Source organism: Ailuropoda melanoleuca, chromosome 8 (assembly GCF_002007445.2).
Source record: "Ailuropoda melanoleuca isolate Jingjing chromosome 8, ASM200744v2, whole genome shotgun sequence".
Classification (NCBI taxonomy): Eukaryota; Metazoa; Chordata; class Mammalia; order Carnivora; family Ursidae; genus Ailuropoda; species Ailuropoda melanoleuca.
Window position 1 is genome coordinate 20,973,679 of NC_048225.1, and position 22,090 is coordinate 20,995,768.

Sequence of the window (22,090 nt, forward strand, 5' to 3'; positions counted from 1 at the left end):
AACTCGCCATCTACTTTCCTATGAAATTCTCTGGTCTTTCTGACATCTTGTAATGTAGAAGCGGATATGTGGGGAAACATGGGCAGGAGTGCTTGAAGCCACAGAGTGGGGGGCGGGGAGAGGGGAGGGTCCAGCCTCACCGCCCGGAGTATTGCGTAATAAGTGGTGGGTAGGGGAGGTAGGACTCTCGAATCAGTGCGAAAATTGCGGCGGCTTACAATCTCAAGCTGCTGTTGTCTCGGCAGAGGTCAGGAGCAGGCGAGTGTTCACGACACTGGCGCCCCATCGCGGGTTTCTAACACCCGGCACCGACGCGCTGCTTGTCGATTGCAAACCTGCCCCTGAAGGCTCTTCTCCCGCAGCGCCCACCGCCTCCCCTGGCTCCGCCCACCTCCCTGGAGCTCGCGCGCTTGCGCGTCGCGCCGCGGGTGGTCGCGGGCGCGTCAGCCTGCCCCGGGAGGAATCCTATTGGCCGCTGGCTGGAGCCGGGCACTGCCTCGTGCCGGGGGAGGGCGCACGTGCTGGGGGCGGCAGCTGCGATCGCGACTATGGCGTCGTTACTTTGGGGAGGCGACGCCGGGGCGGCGGAGAGCGAGCGGCTGAACGGCCATGTAACCGCCGCTGAGCCGGGGAGGGCAAGTGGGCGGGAGCCAGAACTGCACTTTGAGAGGGAAATCTGCTGGGGAGGGCGGGAGGAGAGAGCCCCGCTAGCGTGTGGAGTGGGGTGTCAAATGGTGGAGGGGAGATGTGGCAAGGATGTGGGGAGGGCTGGGGGCAGGAGACCCCGAGAGAGACACAGACCTTTGGTTTGAAAGGGCAAAATGAAGACCCCCCTAGAAGTCCCGGGAGAGAAAGCAGCTGATAGTCCCAACTAGACCTTGGAGTTTTCTGCTTTCCCAATTTGACCATTGAGCCTCGGCTAGCTTCCATCTTACCGACCACCGCGCTTTGCTACCCACCATCCCTTCCTCGTGCTGTGACCCCCAAGGACTGCCACATTTAGATTAGAGGACTATAAAGAGGAACTAAAGGTACAGGGGCAGCAGAAAGTCTCCTTCGATTTTAGCATAATTCACAGAGGTGATCTATTTCTGAAAAGAATCCAGTGTCAGAATTAATACCTGACACTGCAAAGGAAACAGTATTCGGGTGGGTCGCTCCCTGCTAGGGGGGAGCACTGGGCTGCTTGGTGGCTTGCTTCCTAATATTGGTTGAAATTTGTGTCTTTCAATAGTTTTCAAACCTCTTCCATCCCCGGAAGAACCTTCAGGGTATTAAGAGTACTACAGCCCCAAACATAGGTGAGTGCTGTTAGATAAAGCAGATTGGCCTCAATTAATTAAAAAGCATTGCTTTTCTTAGGTCCCTGGCAACTGAAATGCCTCCGGCTCTCATTAACTGTCAAGGTCCTCCACTACCTGCCCAGTCTTTTAATGATTCCTTCACTGGATATCCTTTGCTGTCAGTGCGTACTGTGGAGATGGTGAGAGATACTGGGATCATACACTTTACAGTTCTGTTTGATATTCATTGTTTCTCTTCCATTCTTTTAGATGATTCTATTCATAACACGGAAGAAGCTGATGAAGAAGATGTAGGTAGGAGATAAATTTATTTGCATGTAACTTAGCACTCTATCAGTTAATCGTGATTTTCACAATGTGAGCAAATAATATAATCTCAATTGGAAAAGAACTGTCTTCTTTTTTCTTTATAAATAGTGACTATCAGAAGCATACTAATTTAGGAGTAGGCCATATTTCTTTAGGGGAAGTTGAAATGGAATATGCAGGAATGGGATAAGAATTTTCAGCTGGCAAGGAAAAATAGGTCTGGTGGTGATAGATGTAGGGTTGCTTCAGGACACAGGTTGGTATAGCAGCAGAGCATAAGAAACTGGATTCTCGTGTAAAAAGGAATTCTCGGTGTTATGTCCTTCTTTCTAGAACCTCCTTCTAGAGAAAAGATGAGAGTAGGAACAGTTGCTTGATAATGCAATCTCTGAACGGGAAGGAACAATTCATTAGATTCATTTAGGAGGCTGGATTTTCTCCTGCAATATCTCCTTTTTTTATTTTTGCTTTTCTAGTGGATTTGGCAGCTAATTCACTCTTAAACAAGTTACTTCGGCAGTCCTTAGTAGAATCCAGTCACCGAGTTGAAGTCTTACAAAAGGATCCCAGTTCTCCGCTCTACTCAGTGAAAACATTTGAAGAGCTGCGGCTGTGAGTGTTTTTACTCATTTATTGCGGGAAGACGCCAGAAAGAATGTACAGAACAAAGTAATCTGCTAATAATAAAAACTCTCAGAATCCCCTTCATGTTCTAATATTCAATATTAAAATGAGATGTGTACATTTTGCATGCAGTTGAAATATAATTCAAAAAGGAGCACTAAGATACCTGAGTGTGCAGCAAATTGAGAATATGTTGATGGTGAAATATTTTAACCTTGACACGCTAAGGGGGATAGCTAAGCTCAGCAGAGCCATATTGCTATTCTCCATACGATAATACAGATATAGGGACATCGATGGCCCAAATACCCTCCCTCACCCCCTTTAGATAAGTTATAAGCTTTTGCCTTCCTAATTATATTTTGTTTCAGATGGTATTAAAATGAAAAACTTTCCCAAATGGGTTTGCATTTCCTAGGGATCTATTAACTAGCATTAAGGAACTTCATTTTAACAGGTAGAGTTACTGATAGGGACTTATATAGAGAGGAAAAATCCAAAATCCCAATGCCCCAACATTTTCTAAATGAAAGAAGAAGCCTACCTATGATTAACACTTGGCTGCCAGTAATCTGCCAAGTAACCAAATGCAAAATGTACATGTTGTTGAAGGTGGAAGGGTTCCAACCTACTTCATTTTCTCTTCTTTCTGTCATCTATCATGAGACCCCAGGAAAGATGCATTTAAAAATGCTGGCTCGGGTGTATGGGTTGCTCAGTCGATTAAGCGTCCAGCCCTTGATTTCAGCTCAGGTCGTGTTCTCAGCATCGTGACATCAATGAGCCCGCCTCTGGGGTCTCCGCTGGGCATGGAGCCTGCTTAAGATAATCTTTCTCTGCCTCTGTCCCTACCCCCCTACCCTACCCCCATTTGTGTGTTTTCTCTCTCTCCAAAAAAAAAAAAAAGTTGGCTCAGAAGGATGAGGTAATATTGTGTCTTCTGCTCCTAGACAGAATTGATGTAAGAATTACCTTAATAAAATTTTGTCTTCTCTACAAATTGCTGTTAAAGAATCAAAGAGTCTCATTCATTAAAAAAAAAATTAAACAGTGTGGGCATCTGGCTGGCTCAGTTGGAAGAGCATGGGACTCTTGATCCAGGGGTCATGAGTTCAAGCCCCATGTTAGGTGTAGAGATTACCTAAAAATATAATCTCTTAAAAGAAAGAATTAAACAGTAAATCTCTGTTTTCTGCTTGTGTGGAAAATTAGACTCTTCTGGCAAATTGATATACTTGTATCAGATGAGTTTTTCCTTTTTTGCTTGGTTCAACTGGAAAGTTCAACGTTAGGCTCTTATTACTGTCCTCAGCCTAAGCTTGTAGCATAGCTTATTGTTTGAGTGGTCCAGCTGTACAGGCATGATTGTGTATGTTTGGGAGTCGAGGTGTAAATCGTGTATTTCTAGATATTACTTCTGAAGCTCAGTTGCAGAGTGGCTTAATTTAGAAGTATACCTTTTGAGTTCATATTTCTGAGGCTGCTGACCAATCGTAGGCTTTAAGTGTGTGCTTTTTTTTTTCTCGATAGGAAGGAAGAGTTATTGAAAGGGATCTATGCAATGGGATTTAACAGACCATCCAAAATCCAAGAGATGGCTCTCCCTATGATGCTGGCCCACCCGTGAGTTTCCAGGGCAGTGCTGTTCCAACTTGGTTTTTAGTCTCCTATATGCAGTTTATGCCCAGGTGTCTCTTCTCTTCTACAGACCCCAGAACCTCATAGCCCAGAGCCAGTCTGGAACAGGAAAAACAGCTGCTTTTGTCTTGGCAATGCTAAGCAGAGTTAATACCTTGGAATTGTTCCCACAGGTAAGGAAAGGTTGAGGGAGAGAGGGGAATGCTTGCAATGCCAATGATATTTTAGTAATGGGTGATATTACTGCCAAGATATGATAGCATTTAGAATAGACATTCTTTCATAAAATCACAGGGCATTGGGCATCAGGATGGGACAGTGATGGGAGCACAGGCTTTATAGTTTGATTGGTTCCAATCCCAGTCTGTCTCCTTACTAGTAGAATGTCTTAGGTGAGTCCCACTGCGCTTGGCCTGAAAGTGAGCATTCCCTAGTGGTGGCCATATAGCTGTAGGACCAAAGCATCACCTGGTCCACCTCCTCCTTTAGCAGAGGGGAGACTGAGGCTTGGAGAGGGAAGTGTCTCACATGAGGCCATGGATGTCCGAGAGTGACTGAGCAGGGACTGGAAATGCGCTTGCTCTTCTCTTGGTCTAGCTTCCACTTTTGGAAAGTGTCTGGTGTTCTTTCCCTGCTTCTCCATGCTGTGCTCATCAACTCATTTGACAAGCTGACTACCTGAATATTGAGTGCACCCCCTGCAAAGGGTTCTTTCTGGAAGCTTACAGTTTGATCAGCAAGATAAGCTGTGAATGTGGATGATTGATCCCTGGTATATAAAATTTTGTGCTTTTTTAGACAGGTTCGCTGAAATACATATTCAGGGTTTGGTATTATGAGTAAAAATTCTTCAGGAAAAGCTGCACTTGAATCCATGTTGAGAACTATACGTGGAAACAGTTGTTAGCACTTTAGCTATGTTTTCCTCTCCTCTGTATCACAGATCCTTAATTGAAGCACATAAATGCATTAAATATCACCAGTTTCTTGCATCAACATCTTCATTCCTCAGCAACCACCAGATATAGGAGGATGGAGGTAACAATTTCAGGGAGTATTCTGCCAGAGGTGTATACAGTGGATTGAATCAAGCAGGGAGTGTTCTGGAAACAGGCAGACTTTTAATAGCAGGCAAGAAGTGATGGGAGTGACACTCAAGGAGTGATTCACATTACATTTCCCTTCTTCTTGATTCCCAGCCTCCTTAAACCCACTCTCTCCCACAAAAAAAACAGGATCTGTGGTTCTTCATAACTCTTTAGAGAGGAATATAAAAGGTATTTCTCTGTCCTTCAACCCCTTCTCCCCTCCCATACTCAACATTCACCTCAGATCTATCAGCTGCTAAATTGTGTTCAACTGAAAATACTTTATTCAACCCAAATCTCCCAGTTTCGCACCCCTGCGTCTCCTCGTACAAGTTTTAACTGTATGTCAGATTTGCACGATGGCTTGTGTGAGCCTTGCGACTTCCCTCTTCTCTCTCACAGTGCCTCTGCCTAGCTCCTACTTATGAACTGGCTTTGCAAACTGGTCGTGTGGTCGAACGGATGGGAAAATTCTGTGTGGATGTTCAAGTGATGTACGCCGTTCGAGGGAATCGCAGTATGTACCAGTAAGCCAGGCCTGGCGGATTTTTTAAGTCCTGACTCCACCATCAGCAGCCATGTTCTGCACCTTCTTGGCTTTCTCGTCTTTAACATGGGAGCTATCACAGCACTTGAACCAAAGAGCTGTGACCAGAATGAAATGGGCCGATGCAGATGCAGGACCGTGTACACGCTTGGCACGTAATAAGGACCATGTACACATTAGCTGCGTCATTTCCACATCCTGCAAGATGATGGCTTGGGGTTTTCCTGAGGCTCAGTTGTTTTGTGCAGAACAGCTTGTATGGGTTAATGTTTTTATTAAAGTATTATGTATGCGTAGCAGGAAAAAAGTCTTTAAAACAGAGGTCAGAAGGTAAAGGTGGAAGTTATTCTTTCTTGTCCTCCAAACACCTGTTTCCAAGGATAGTAGTTTTGTTCACAGAGCTTTGTGGTTTGGTTTCTTTTTTCAGTTCATACACATGTGGATGCACGTGTATATGTTTTTGTAGAATATTTATGAAAATGGGAACGTTTTTCTCATAGTGTCTAAAAACATATGTTGGGACGTCTTTCCATGTCCATGCGCATAGCCCCACCTCATTGTTTTGACTAGCTTCATAGTATTCCATAATTTATTTAATGCAACCCATTGATAGACATTGTGCTTTTTTTCCATTTGGGGACAGTTGGTAGGTTTCTCACCACTGTGCCGGTGTTTCTGTAAGGCGGTGGGATTGCCGAAGGGGGGGCTTTTTAACCCACCATGGGGCAGAATCCAATAGGCAGGAATATTACCACTTTAAACCTAGAGACTGGGGGATTTACCTTAAAACTCTGCAAAATCCAAATCCGTGATGACCCTTACGGTTTGCACTTGGAAAATCGTCACAAGATAATACTTTCGTTTCACAGTCCTGTGTTGCGTGGCCCTGAATTGTGGACTGTGAAGGTCCTTTGCCTCTGAAGAAGTCTTTCAACCCTTTTCTCCCTAGTTCCCAGAGGCACCGACGTCACCAAACAGATTATAATTGGCACTCCTGGGACTGTCCTAGATTGGTGTTTCAAGCGAAAATTAATTGACTTGACTAAGATTCGTGTGTTTGTCCTGGATGAAGCGGACGTGATGATTGACACACAAGGATTCTCAGATCAAAGCATCCGTATTCAGAGGTAAGTTTCATATTCATCCTTTTTCTTCCTGGATCTTCGGTCTGGAGCGGGTGTTTGATTTGTCTGCTGTTCCCAATTGTCTTCACTGCTTGATTCCCTGCTTCCTTTGCCTTTAAAACACATTTGGGTGTTTAGCATTTTCACAGCTCACCGGGCCCTTAGACTGCTGTCGTTTCCCACTTCTTTAGTTTGTCATCTTGCCTGACTGCTTTCGTTTTCACTGCAGGCCTACACATGGAACCCACCAATTTGTGCCACTGATTTTTCTATTAAGAGCAAGAGTCTAAAGAGAATTTATTAAAGCCTGCAAAAGCTATTGTGAGGCTAACTGCTGGAGAGTAGAGAACACAGTAACCTGGAATCAGGAGCCCCGTGGTCTAGTCCTGACTTTCCCTCTCATTTGTCAAGTATATCCTCTTATTTTCCTGGGCCTCTCTCAGGATCACACAGGGCCTTAAAATTACAGATTACCAGGCCTAACCTGAGCCTCACTGGTTCACAGTTTCTGGGAGTGGGCTCTAGGAATCTATATCACTTACTAAATTCAAATAGTACCGAGGGGTGCCTGGGTGGCTAAGTCGGTTAAACAGCTGACTGTTGGTTTTGGCTCAGATCGTGAGTGTGGAGTCCACTTGGGATTCTCTCTCTGCCCATCCCGCCCATGCTCCCCACCCCAAAGAAATAAATACATCTTAAAAAAAAAAACCCAAAAACCAAACAGTACTGAAAGACCTGTAATGAAAAAAAGTGCCCCTTCTAGAGAATACCTCTCTGTTCTGGTGTTAACCCTCATATGTTTAAATAGTGTGCTCAAATGGCTATTTCTTAATGTGTCACTGACTGCTAGTATAGGAAGTGGAAATCCAGTTCTTTTGTACCACCACCCTCTCCCCCCTTTCCTGTCCCCTCTGCCACCTCTCTGTGGTTACATTGTAAGAGCTGGGTACAATAATAGTATTGTTATCATTAGGACATTATAAATATTGTTCACTGTCACACAGTGTGTTGTTATAATTATGTTTTTTCTTGTACAGCTGTTTCCCCTAGAATTAGTAATTGCCTGCTTTCCTTCGTTTGGTTAGTATCACTGGGTAGGGATCCTTAATTTTTCTCTGCCTATTTCATCATATGTGTCATATGTCAGTGATATCTCCAAATAGGCAAATACATTTAAAAACTCCATCGGTGTCTTTTTTTCCTGAAACTCTCCCAAGCTCTCTCCAGTTTCAAGCTGGACTAGTTGTACAGCTGTCACTGTAGGTCTCCCCGGCCCTCATTAACATGCATCTCCTGTTTTCTGGGTGCTTTTTCTTGGTTTACTCTCAGTTTATTCAGTCTTCAGGAGTATATTCTTTAGTGGCTTCCTAAAAAGAATGTTAGGAAGTTCACTTTCCATCTCCCACATGTCTGAAAATGTCTTCATTGTACTGTAAACCTGATCTTTTGATTGATAGTTTGCTTGGACGTAGAATCCAAGTTAAAGAATTCTTCCAGTAAATTCAAAGTCAATGTTGTAAATGAAATTTTTTTAGATCCTATAATTAATACTCTCAGTTGCAGTGTTGTTGCTGACAAGTTTAATGTCCTCCTGATCCCCAGACTTTTGTAGGTGATCCGTTTTTTCTCTCTAGAAGCTTTTGGAATCTTCCTTCTCCACAATACTCTGAAACTTCTCAGTGATATGCATTGGTTTGGGTCCTTTTTTTCTCATCCGTTATTCTAGACACATAGCGTGCTCATCCTGTTCATTTGTAAAATTTGTGCCTGCCAGATCTGGGAAAATTAATTCTTAAGTTATTTCTTTCCCTATAGTGACCAACTTTTTAGAGAGCAGAACACAGTCATAGCAGACAAAAAATATATTTATGTAATAATATAATATAGAAAAAATAGTCATCACGTGTGTTATTAACATAAAAATATGGGAAATATATGTTTCTTTTAAATTATATATCATCCGGGGGCGCCTGGGTGGCACAGCGGTTAAGTGTCTGCCTTTGGCTCAGGGCGTGATCCCGGCGTTATGGGATCGAGCCCCACATCAGGCTCCTCTGCTGTGAGCCTGCTTCTTCCTCTCCCACTCCCCCTGCTTGTGTTCCCTCTCTCGCTGGCTGTCTCTATCTCTGTCGAATAAATAAATAAAATCTTTAAAAATAATAATAATAAAATAAAATAAATTATATATCATCCTGTATTTTTTGTTGCATAAATGCTACTATTTAAGCAAAACAACAGAACTAGGTAACAGTGGCAATTAGTCGTAATTATTAGTACAACTAATTAAATGAATAATATGTATGAGAAACATATAACAGTATTTTATAATGTCATCTTTGACAGCAATTTATTTTAATCTTTTTAAATTCATTATTGGATGCTTAAATTTTGTACTCTGTGCCATTGTATTATATTCTTAAAATACTCAAATACAACTGTTTACGAGGAGAATGTCAATACAGTAGGACTAATTAAACAGCTATTACCTGTGTTTAAAGACCCATCCAGCAGTGACCTATTTCTTTTTGTCTCGTAGTGTGGTAGGCTGTTTCTACTCTTTCCCTTTCCTCTTCTAGTAATAATTCTCTGAACTACCGGCAGCCTTCTTTTTTTGTGTGTGTGGCAGGAAAACTGAATACAGTCCAAAGTAAAACTCATTTTGACTTGGCAGCTCTCATGCTGACTCCTGCTACTAGTCCAGTGTGCTGTCCGCTTCACAAAAGTGTTAATCATGGACTATTTAAGAGTTTACTTACTAGCAACACTAGGTTTTTAAACACGCAAGAATTCGTGTCTAGCTTTCTGGAAATGTCCGCATCAACTCTGTCTGCAGGCTTGTTTGGTAGGTGAGCTGTTTGTCATTCAGATCCCTCACGTCTGTAAATCCGCCGTTGAGGTTATCCACATCTAAAATGTCCATTACTTTTAAACGCTCTGAAGTACATTAGCTACCATTGTGGTTCTCAGGGAACTTGGTGGTGAAGCACAGAGGCGATTTAGGCTTGTGAAATCAAAGATGGATTCCGAGTAAGTTAGAGTTTTTAGCAAAGGAACAAGAAAGTCTTGTTCAACTGGGCTGCCCTTTTCTGGTAACATTTTTTAGTTCCCCAGCAGCCTTATTTCCTAAAAAATGAGTAATTTTTTTGCTACAAGTATTTGTGGGTCACGTCAGACAGCTCAGGCACAAGCAATCCCCTGAAAGCGTCTTCACAGGTCATCACAGTTTTGGAGAAACAGCGTATCATTTCTGTTTTACTATAATCCTTTCCTCTGTTCCCATATTCAGCATATTTTCAGATTAGAGAAGGACTTTCTTTTTGTCTCACACTTTGAAGATAAAATTTTATGACTGGCCAACATTTTAACTCTTCTGTGGCCTCGACAGTGATAGTATACAGGCAGATGTTCAAGGTGACTCTCTTCTTCCATTTCCATACAGGTAAAAATCTTACTAAGTGCAAGTTTTGAGGAAACTGAAAAGTAAGGAAACACTTTGATAACAGAAGCTCAGTAGCACAGTTAAGCAGATGACTCGCCTTTTAGAAGTGCTGGGCACAAAGTATGCAGGGTGTTTAGCTGGCAGGGTCTTTTCATTTTCTTTGATAAGTTTATAGACTGAGTGGAAGCTGCCAGAATTGACATTTGCACTGTCTGCTGCCCATGCAGACAGTTGAGCAGAAGCTAGTTTGTATTTGGATGTGATTATCAGCAGTCTTCTGTTTTAGATTTTCTGTGTCTTATTAAAACTTCATACAAGTCAAGAAGATATTTTGAACTCCATTTTTCAAATCCTAAGAGCTAGGGGGGATATATTTTTTGTTGCTCTGATTTGACATATCACCTGGTATCGTGTACAAAGCATGATCATTGGTAAGATCTTATAGAATTAGCTCTCCACTGAAAGCACTAAGACACCTGTGGTCAAAATGTCTCCATTTGTTCACCTGCAGGACGTTTTACTTGCAAGTGCCGAAGCAGGCAATATAACTTTACTCAGTTTCCTAGAGATATCAAGGGAGGAATGCAATAATGCGTGTGCATCCGTGCGTATGGCCGAGCGAGTTCTGCATCCACTGTTTCCAGCTGAGCGCTGTATGCTTTTGAAAGGCAAAACGACTTTGAATTTAGAAATGTTGCCTGTCTCATTCGGAACTTGGGAGCTTCAGTCTCCATATGTGCTTTTCACGGCTCCTTCCCCGCCGTGCCTCGCCCCCAATTCTTCCTTGATGCCATGCAGTGGCTCTGTTCTGGTATTTACCTCTTTCCTCCAGTTGAATGGTCCTCCTTTCTGTCATTAAAATAACACAGTCGTCTGAATTTCTTTTTCTGTCTTGTCTGGATTGCCCTGGCTTTCTCGGTTTCTTTTTTGTAACCTCCTTCTCTTGTGATGGATGCGATATGCTGCTGTTGTCTCTCTGAGAATATTAATTATAGTATTTAAATTTTTTTTCTGTTCTCAACATTGGCTGTGAATTATCTGAGTTTCTTCTTTTGGTTTCTTTGCTACGTCTCTGTCTCTTGTGGTGGACCTTTCCCGCTCGTATCTGGTGATACCTGGCTAGCCTTTCAGAATCTGTGGTTGGGAACTGAGAAGCTTATTGACAGCTCTGGGCTCATGGTTGGGGCCTGTGACCTGGGCGGCTCTCTTCTAGGATGATCGTTACTTGCAGGGCATTAGAACTATGGAATGTGTCTCATCTCTTCCCTAGGAGACATACACTTCGTTGCTGGCCTCCTGGGAGCAGGGCCAGGGAATGGGCTGCATATTCTCATATGCATATTTTCAGTCACTCCCTATTTTCAGCTCTCTGCTTTACTCTCACCTTCAGTTGGGGCTGGTATCCCCAAGTCTGGGATTTCTGCACAGAATGAACCTCTGGTCTCCTACTTGTACGTGCCCAACTGTCTGAAGTAACGTGGGACCCAGCTGCTCCTTATACACATTTTCAGCCAGTCTTCCTTTTTAAAAATAGTTTTGGCCAGGGGCACCTGGGTGGCTCGGTCAGTTAAGTGTCTGCCTTCGGCTCAGGTCATGATCCCAGGGTCCTGGATTAGAGCCCTGCATGGGACTCCTTGCTCAGTGGGAGCCTGCTTCTCCCTCTCCCTCTGCCTACCGCTCCTCCTCCTTGTGTTCGCTCTCTCTCTCTCTGTCAAATAAATAAATAAAATCTTTAGAAAAATTATAATTTTGGCCAAAGATCAAGTGAGACTCCCTTCTTGCCATCCCTTACCAATAAGTTGGTATAGTTATGTATAACCGAGAATGAAAGACTCAGAATTCTGGGAAAGATCCGATAGTCAAAAAGGGCTTTCTCTTCAAGAGAATATTAAGTAATAATTAGGGCATTTATGTTGGTTGTTCATTCTTCCATTGTTGATTTTCTTCTTTTGCTTAAAAAAGATTAAATCATGGCATTGTCCCGTAGAAATATAATACAAGCCACTTGTGTAATTTTAAATTTTCTAGTAGCCACATTTAAAAAAAGGTGAAATTCATGTTACATTTTATTTAAGCCAACATATCAAAAAATAGCATTTGACAAGTAATCAATTTAATCAATATAAAAATTATTAGTGGAATAATTTACATTCTTTTTCTCACCCTAAGTCTTTGAAATCCAGAGTGTTCTGTAGTATAGCCCACGTTTCCTTTCCTTGTGTAATCTCTGTACATTGTCTTTTTGGAATGAAATGGCACAAGCCTTGGGATGCCAGTCCTGGTGCCATCTTTTTCCATCTGGAGGACCGTGATACAGTAGACGGCCAAGAGGTCCCCCCACTCCCCCGCCCCGCACCAACGCAGCAAGCTAATGCAGAATTTTCCTTGTATCTTCTAACACACCACTCCTCCTTTCTCTGGCCCCCGGTGCTGGTAGCTCCCAGAGCTCTCAGGTTCTGAGGGAGCCACTGCCACCGTCTGCATCACCATTTCAATCTGTACCACTCACATGAGGCCGTCATCCGCTTTGTCGGTTACCATGCTTTCCCGTCTAACAGAAATACACTGAGTTATCTCATCCACCAGTTTCTTCTCTTCTGTTCTCCATGTTGTTGTGGGTTCATGTCTTTCTATCTCTTTATAATCATACTCATGGTATGTGGGAACCTGGGGAGGTACACATGCAGACAGTCTACTGTTGTTGCCCAGAAGTCCGTCAAGTCTTTACTTAGAAAAGCTTCCCAGACAACCCACACCCCAGGCTTGACGTAGTGCCTGAGAGTCACTGGACTCCATGATCTCTCCCACTCTCTTTTAGCACTAACGCCGTATCTTCTAGGTGCTCTGTCTTCTTCTCAAAAGCTGTGATTTCTCTCTGGTGAAATCAGATTAAATTAAAATTTATTGATGTATAAAATATGCTCAGAGAAATACATGAATCACAAGTGTACAGCTGAGTGAAAATTCAAAGAGGCTGTGTTCATGAGATGGTGGCCCAGACTGAGAACTAGAAATTTATCAGCACTCCAGAGGTCCCCTACGGCTCCTTTCCTGTCACCAGCCTCTGCCCACCCTCATCCCCGCCCACTCCTCCCCAGGATTAACCTCTCTTCTGACTGCCAGCTTCTAGATTCATTTTGCCCATTTTCAAACTTTATGTGAATCAGCCCTGTGTTTGTTACCGGTTCAGCTCATGTTTTGCATGCGGTAGCATTTCCTCTTTGTTCCCCGTTTGTTTCTATCCGGGTCCTTCCCATCCCAAAGAAAGTTAGTGTGGCTGTTGTTCTTTTCCTCCCAAGAAGTGTAACACCTGCCATTGAACGACTAGCCTGTTTCCTTCCTCGCATTCCACTTTGTGTGAGACAAATACCAGGAGGAATATCTAGACGAACACTCGGGGCTCCTGATTCTGCCTCACTTAAGAAGAAAATGGGCACGAGAGACCCTAGACCTTCCAAAATACGTATCTAAACGCTGCTCTTGAGTTCCACACTCAGCTCGTGGGTTTTTCCAAATTCTTGGCGGCAAAGAGGGGCAGGACACATGGCCCTTTGGACAGAGGTGGAGCTTGTGGTAGGAAGCCCCTCACCCCCTGACCCCTGGTGGCAGTGGGCAGGACATGCTTGAAGCCGCCCCCGAGGAGAGCGACAGGGATGGCCGTGGCTGACAGCGTCGTCTTCCCTTCTCTCTTACAGAGCTTTACCTTCTGAGTGCCAGATGCTCCTGTTTTCAGCGACCTTTGAGGACTCCGTGTGGCAGTTTGCAGAGCGGATCATTCCTGACCCTAACGTTATCAAGTTACGGAAAGAGGAGCTGACCCTGAACAACATCCGACAGTATTACGTGTTGTGTGAGAATAGGAAGGACAAGTACCAAGCCCTGTGCAACATCTATGGCGGCATCACCATCGGCCAGGCCATCATCTTCTGCCAGGTAACCGTGCCGCGATCTGTCTCGTCGTGCCGGACTCACTGGCACGGGGAACGGAGGGGACATGATGCTAATAAGGGCCAGAGAGCCAGCCACCCCCGTCAGCACTTTGGGTACGGGGAGGGGGGGATTTATGTTCGGAACAACTTGGGATAGAAATGAATCTCTATGTTATGGGTGGAACTTAGAAAGATTAAGTAACGGAATAGGACTTCAAGATGAGGTTAAATAGAGGATATCCTTATTTTAGAAGGATTGCTTCTGACACCCCCATATAAGTTGATATTTATTGTGGGGTTTTTACAGATCTCCTCCATCAGATTAAGAATATTCTTGTCTAGTTGCTAACTTACTATGAGTAAAGTAGCCACTCAGTCACTCACTATTAATATTACCCTATTTTTATTTTCATATTTATTTTTTGCTCTCCGATGTGTTTCATGTTCGCATGTTGGTTTTGTTTTCTCTCTACCGCGTGAACACTGTAAGTTCCATGAGCGCAGGACCACATCTGTGTTACTTTCGTAGCCCCACAAGACTGGCGCCTGGCTGGCACAGGGACAGCCCTGAAAGCCTTATAGAATGAAAGCAAGCTCGCATCTGCCACGGACTAGCCATGAAACCTTGGGCAGGTGACTCTGTGTTTTTAAGCTTCGGGTTTGGGATTTTTAAAAATTTTTTAAATGAAATTAGGTAGCTGTTTCATCAAATTGTTGTGCGAACAATGACCATAATGCATGTAAAGATCTGGGTGAGACGCTGGGCAGACAGGAAGCACTCCTACAGTGCCTGAGGTTGTCTTTACTGTGTTATCCCATTTTGTCATCATCCTACCACTTGAGGTAAGTGAGCATTTTATCTCTGCTTCCTGGCTGAAAAGCCAAAGCTCCCGCAGGTTGAGAGCACGTGACCCTGAGAAGACAGCAGGTGCCCCATTCCAAGGTTCCTCTAGGGCTTGAGGGAGAGGTAAAGCAAAACTCCCGTGCAGCCCTTTGGAAAGGCTTCCCTGCTGTGTGTATGTGAGCATTGCAAACACAGCCTGTCTGCTTTGACTTGGGGTGCTATGCTGGGTTCTGTGTTTTCATGTAGACTCGTCGAAATGCCAAGTGGTTGACTGTGGAGATGATGCAGGACGGCCACCAAGTGTCTCTGTTAAGCGGAGAACTGACAGTGGATCAGCGAGCCTCCATCATTCAGAGGTTTCGGGATGGGAAAGAGAAAGTTCTTATAACAACCAATGTCTGTGCTCGAGGTGTGTGTGTGTGTATGTGTGTGTGTGTGTGTGTGTGTGTGTGGGTGTACACATTTAAAGTCAAGTTTATTGAAATATAACTTATATATGATAAAACTCACTGATTTTAGGTTTACAGTGAGTTTTGAAAAACATACAGAGTCAGGTAACCATCACCATAATCAAAGTTCAGAACACTTCCCTCTCCCTCCAAAACTTGCTTGTGCTCCTTTGCAGCTAGCCTCTTCCTTTTATCATCCAGCCCTTGGCAACTACTGATCAGATTTCTTTCTCTGTATTTTGTCTCTTCCAGAATGCTATATAAATTAAATCATATGGTAGTTAGCCTTTGTGTCTGACTTAGTCCACTTGACATATGCTTTTGAATTCATCAGTGCTGTGACATGTGCCAGTAGTTCAGTCCTTTTTATTGCTGAGTAGTGTTCCATTGAACGGATGTACCACAATTAATTCATCCATTCACCAGTTGATGGACATTTGGATTATTCACAGTTTGGGGCTATTTTGAATAAAGCTGTAATAAACATTCATGTATAGGTCTTTCAGAGACACGTTTTCATTTCTCTTGGATAAATGCCTAGGAGTAGGATTTCTGGGTCATACGGTAAATGTATATTTAGCTCCATAAGAAACTGTCTTCCAAAGTGACTACCATTTTTCATTCCCACCAGCAAAGTAGGAGAGTTCCAGTTGCTCTGCGTCCTTGCCAGCCATTTGTATTGTCTCTCTCTAATTTTAGTCGTTCTAGTACGTGTATGTGGCATCTCATCGTGTTTTTAACTCATGTTCCCTAATGATGTCAATCATCTCTGAGGCACTTTTAATTTCAAAACTGTTGACTACTGGGGGAAAAAATTCTCTGTTTTTTCAAGACCTGGTCCTTCCTACAGTCTTCATCTTTCCTGTACCCTTGCCTAGACCCCATGCTTAAACCATGGTTCCTAATTCACTCTTAGTTCAGCAGATAGAATGGGGGCCTGAACAAGGATGAGGTCCCAGCCCCCCGGGAGCTCAGTGCCTAGACACTCGACTGTCCAGACCAATGCTATCCAACAGAACTTTCCACGTGGATGGAAATGTTCTACTCTGTGCTGTTCAGTTAGTAGTCACTGGCCATATATGGCTGCTGGGTACTTGAAACATGGCTAGTGTGACTGAGGAAATGAGTGTTTAATTTGGATTAATTTAAACTTGGATAGCCATATTGGATGGCATGATTCTAGACCTAGGAGGAAAGAGGGCACCAAGAGCTCCAAGGAAGACAAGGATTGTGACCCAGACTGCCTTCTAGTGCTGGGGGACAGAGGCACTGGGGGATCACAGAAGTCTTCCTAAGGAACATGAGATACGAAAGGTTTTGTAGGAAGGGTAGAGAATCCAGTTTGTAAGAATTGACAGTTTGCGTGAGAAATGGCAAGACTATGACTGTAGTGTTGGATTTGAGTCAGGAGAGGAAGAGATGAGACTTCAGGTGGTGTGGAAATCTGGAATTGTTTGTACTTCATCCTGTGCAGTTGGGGCAGTCAGGTCCTGAACACAGGTGTTCTGGATGTTGCCGTGGTGACTGTATTTGGAGAAATTAGAGGAGGAGAGAAGAAGGGAACCCAGTTGGAAGTTGTAACAGTGAGGCAGGGGATAAAAATGACTTGGGTGGGATGATGAGCTAGGGCATGGAGTGGAGTGGGGTCCTGAGAAGGGTCGGAGACACTAGACGGGGGCCTGCTGGGGACTTAGCACAGGGGGAGTGGAGAGGAGGTGGTGGCTCTATGGGCTTGGTCAGAGCCCCCGTCCATAACACACACACCATCTTTGTACATATTTAGACTTCTGGGGAACTAGCGTCTCCTGACACTTTTAAATCTAGCATCCTAGACATATCGGGCCAGCAAACTGCTGACCAAAGGATCCACTTCCATGATGTAAAACCAGGTTTTATTAGTAAATCGTGGCTGTTACACGAGAGTTCCCTTGGCAAAAGTGGTTTGTGAATAGCTATGTCCTAAGAAAACAGTTGCAGGACCCTTCAGCCTCTCTCTTCTTCTAGGGATCGATGTGAAGCAGGTCACAATTGTGGTGAACTTTGATCTCCCTGTAAACCAAGCTGAGGAGCCAGACTATGAGACCTACCTTCACCGCATAGGGCGGACAGGACGCTTTGGAAAAAAGGGCCTCGCCTTCAACATGATTGAAGTGGATAAGCTGCCCCTACTTATGAAGATCCAGGATCACTTTAGTAAGTAGCACCTGTCACAGTGAGAACCGTGGACCCTGCTGATGGTGACAGTGATGGCGTGTGTCACAGACCTTATGCCCGGAGGCTTAGGGTAGCACAGGGGGCAGGGGCCAAGGAGTAGGAGGTGCCAGAGTTCCTACAGTGAGACGGTTGATTAAATCATCCCTATATGGTAGGTAAAGAACAATCAAAAAGTCCAGTGGAATTAATATGAGTTCAGGTTTATGTTATTGCCCATTGTAGGACCCGGAGCAGCTTTTCATGTCCTGTAAAGCACTACCCTAAACAAAGTAATGAAGTCCTTTAGGATTATATTATGTCCGCAGCTTCCTCTCATGTTTACATTTTTCCCTTCCTCTGGCTCCGCCCTAGCAACAAGGACGGTCCTGATTTCTGAGATCTGCTGTGCTTCCTCCAGCCCCCCATCCAAACAAGGCAGGCTCTGATAACCGGCTGGGGTTCTTGGACTGGCAGCTTGCCCTCTGATGGGAACTGATGGAAACTGGAAGGGTGACCTAAACTGAGGTGTCCACTTCTCAGACTACCCCATACTGCAAAGCCCATGGATATGGCTGGGGAGCGGGGGAAGAGGGACACCCAAATGACCCCAAATATATCTTCACCTTTTGGGAAAATGGTACTTAACTTTTGTGGGAAGCAGTGGACACTGTCCTGGGGAAATGCACAGAGGCATATGTATGCAGTCTGGAATACAATTTTGAAAAGTCTACAGACTGTAGCACGTCCATGGCCCCTTCAGGGAAGTTGATTACTCATGCTATGGTAAGCGCCTTATGACCTAGACTTGGGAAGTGAGCCTTAGCCCTTCTCCCAGTTGCCATCCTGTACCCCCACCCACACACACACTCACCCCCCACAGGCCCACTTCATTCCTAGCATGGCCAGGCCCCTTCCCAGGCTCCCCTCCCTTGCACTCTGGCCTTTTTCCTGCCCCAAGGTGTCTAGACACGCAAATTCTATTGTTTGATGCATTTGATGCTATCTTGGGTCAGTATTACTTGGTTATTTTGATACCATCTCCTCCTCAAGTAATCTTGAGAACGTTCCTCTCTCAAGGGGTCACAGGAACACATATTTGCATAAGTGTCACTGTCTTCAGAAATTCCGAGTTGAGTGGAATGAAATTCCATTTAGGCCCTGAGCTCAGACTGATTCCATTCTCTTTCCTTCTTCTAGACAGCAGTATTAAGCAACTCGACCCTGAAGACATGGATGAAATTGAAAAGATTGAATATTGAAGACAGAACTTTATTGCTTGTGAAATATCCTAGTTTATGTGAGAATGTCCCAGTGGGTTTCCAAGGTAATTTTTTCCGTTGGGGCTTTTTCAAAGTGAAACTGTTAAATATGGCAAAATAAATGTCATGGTAGCCTTAGCCTTGAGACCTGAGGTCTTTTTGAAACCAGATTGGTGTGAAGCACATGATCTTTTTGAATAAAAAAGCAAGATTATTTCTTATTCTAATCTCACTTACAGGTCAGCGTCCTTGTCTGGGCTCCTGGGTTGTGGCGGGACTTCATTTCTAGGAGCTGAGCACACCTTATGGTGCCACGAGATGGCAGTAGAAGCTCAGTGGTTTGGGAATGTGAGCGCGGGGCAGAGAAGCCACCCAGCTTCAGGTCTCACTCACTCGTGTCCTCCTCCCTCACGCGTCTGCTCCCTCAGGAGCATATGCGTGCGCGCGCGCGCACACACACACCCCTTAGGCGGGAGTGCAGGGTGCAACCTTCAAAAAGTAAAACAATTTGAAAGAGAACATTTTGCTTTTTTAATGTTTCAGTTGATATACAGAATGTGAACATATATTCCCTGCTTGGCTTCTTAATGTCTTTAAATTAGAGCGGATGTAATCCATCATCAGCTATCTAATAGTCTCTGAAAACCTGCCTTTGTTATAGGCATTTCTTCAAAACAGGCAGTGGGGGGGGGGGGGAGAAACACCCATTCGCCATATTAAAGAAGTAACATTTCATGCACGGTATATCTGAGAATCCCAGACGTTTTCCTATAAGTCCCATTGAGATGCTTTTCATTTCTCACATTTGCTGGTAACAAGTGAAACGGTGGGCTTGAGGAAACCGGGGAAATTGATACTCTCCCAGAAAGCTGGAGCAGGTCTGTGACCTGCAGCTAGAGCCCGGGTCCTGGCTCCGTCTGGCCCACCAGGGCCTCACTGGCAGCTACAGGAGTGCCCCCATCATCCTGGCCTGAAGGTGTTTCTGGCCTATCTGCTGTGGTTTTCCATGCGCAGAGCTCCCTGCCCGCGTTTTATCCCTGTGAGCAGGGCTCAGAATTACAGGAAAACCAGCAGCGGCCTCACTCCCTGGGGGCGTTTATTGTCCACCCTTTACAGCAGACACCAGCGCAAAGGAGACAAAAAAAAATGTTACAGCCGTCGCAGACCAGAGACACAGCAGCCTCAGAAGAAGCCAGCAGGATAACAGACTGTGCCGAAGGAGGGAGGGCTGTGCGGGTCACTGGTGCGGCTCTGAGGGGGGGCTCCAAACACCAACCGGGCCGGCTTCCCAGAGAAGACACTCTGTCTCCTCTTAGACAGAGAAGTATGTATTGAATGGTGCCTGTGGTCGTGTACTCGGGACCGCCCTCCACTTATCTAGCACGGGCCCAATGCGGCAGCGTTCCAGGCCCAGCTCATCACCACAATTACCGGGAGATCTTGAAAAAAACATACAGTCCTTCCCCGGGTGGAAGAAGCCAGACCCTCCAAAGACAGGGCCCGTCAGGGAAGGTACAGTGTCAGGGGGTAAAGCAGAAGGTAATAAGGATCCCTGTCTTCAGGAGGAGACACCAAGGCAAAGAGAAGTCTCCAGAGACAGAATTTGTACAAAGTGGAACTCCCACCTCTGCATGGCCACGCGGTTTTCCTCACACGGTGTCTGCTGTGTGGGCTCGCACGGGGCTGTGATCAGCGTGTGGTGTCTTCCTGTCCGCGCAGTGCCCAGCACAGAACAGGTGCTCAGTAAATGTTTGCCGAGTAAATAATCTTTGCTATTTTCTTCATTCACTAACGTTCTTCCCTGATGTTTTCCATTCGAGTTCTGAACTGCAATTATATGGTATAAGGTGACTGAGCATAGGAAGTCTATCAAGATGGCCTGCTCTCTCTTGGCGAAAAGTCAGTGGGAATGTGCATGATACTCAGCTCCGTACTGGGGAGTTCTAGATAAAACCTTGCCATTTCCCTGTCTGGTTCAGATCTCCCATAGACTCTCCACCGGTTACCCTCACAAACGTCTTTGGTAATTTCCATTTGGCAACTGTTCCCATAGGGTCTGCAAATAGTGGGCATTCTTCGGCCTTCCCCTTTGCCCCTCTCCTCACATTCCTTTGTCTCGCCACCTAGGAGGCAGCAAAGCCATCCTGTGTTCTGAGTGCCTCACAGCTGTCTTAGCACTAGCTGTCCAGTCTGGTGAGTCAACAATCTGAAGGCTGTTTTGCAGGGTGCAGCTCCTTGCTGGGAACCGCAAGCCATTTTCGCATCTCCGTGCACAGCCTGGCCAAGGTCATCTCTCAGTTGATGCCGCCTGAGGAAGGAGTCTGTGGAGAGGCAAGGAGTAACCAGATGATTTCAGTGCATCTGTGGGCTGGGTTCATCAGCTGTGTATTACTTGGCACCAAACACTAAACCAAATCCATTGAGTTGATCTTGGCCAGCTTGATACTGTTAGCATATTGAAATTCACAATTACGTAGAGCGGGGCTGTGACTCCCAGTGGGAGTTGTGAGTGAACACCTCGCCTGGAGCACAGCTCCTATGATGTTAGGTGCTGGATCAAAGGCAGCTATGAATAATAGGAAAGGCAAACGCGTTGGTCATAGTCTGGTAGGATGTCTGACAGCCCTTCCCAAGAGACGTTATTGCTTTTGGTCATGAGAAAGTGTTGATCCCCTCAGCAAAGCTTGGTCCCAGTGAAAGCCGCTGGCGGTCTCTGCACATGTGATCAACAGTGGAAAGTCTTAGAGGCTTGCTGGCCGAGGGGGAGATGAGCAGTACATTTCCAGCTGTGGGGAGAGAAGCTGGTTGGGTCCAGCCTTGCTTCTGCTCTTGGTCCTCTCAGAGGCTCCGTCTCCCTCCCTTTGATTCAAGGAGGGACCCCACTGGAAAGAGGACCCGAACAGAGATGCCACAGCTGTTGGAATGGAAGGTGAAAAGGGGGTTCAGAGCAAGGACCTTCCCGCGGGCATGCCCTTCTTTGCCCTCTGAGCTTGAGGGCCTTTCTCTGTTCTTTCCCTACGGTTGTACGGAGAGCCCATGCTTGCTGATCCAGAGGGTACGTGGGGCCCAGCAGGTGGGCATATGTTACTTTTACCACAGGACTCGGGGAAGAGTTGGGTCCTCTTAAATCCTACCTTCCTCAGCCCAACCAACCCCCCCCACTGCAGTGATGGGAAGGAACCATCATGTGTATTAAAGACACTCATAACATTGTAACCCATGACCTATGAAATATCACAGTCTTGCTTGAAATATCTCAGACTATGCTTCAAGGAATACCAACTTTCTATTCTTGGAAGAATCCAAAACCAACTCGCTCCAGAATTTTGTGTACTTTTTTGTA

General features: G+C 45.0%; 1 protein-coding gene across 2 annotated transcripts; it reads left to right on the forward strand.

Moving 5' to 3' along the window:
• The first annotated feature begins 437 nt into the window (after window positions 1-437).
• DDX25 (DEAD-box helicase 25) lies at window positions 438-18,951 on the forward strand. Of its 2 annotated transcripts, none has more exons than XM_019807194.2 (12): window positions 438-611; window positions 1,235-1,301; window positions 1,554-1,598; window positions 2,090-2,225; window positions 3,768-3,860; window positions 3,946-4,048; window positions 5,366-5,480; window positions 6,460-6,637; window positions 13,769-14,006; window positions 15,093-15,255; window positions 17,300-17,488; window positions 17,861-18,643. In XM_019807194.2, exons 1-12 carry the CDS (start codon window positions 549-551, stop codon window positions 17,932-17,934), a joined length of 1,464 nt encoding a protein of 487 aa, XP_019662753.1. In that variant the 5' UTR covers window positions 438-548; the 3' UTR covers window positions 17,935-18,643. The 2 variants fall into 2 exon arrangements, with proteins under 2 accessions (XP_019662753.1, XP_002926504.1); XM_002926458.4 differs by lacking the exon at window positions 17,861-18,643 and adding an exon at window positions 18,686-18,951 and having other exon boundaries at window positions 446-611.
• Window positions 18,952-22,090: the final 3,139 nt, after the last annotated feature.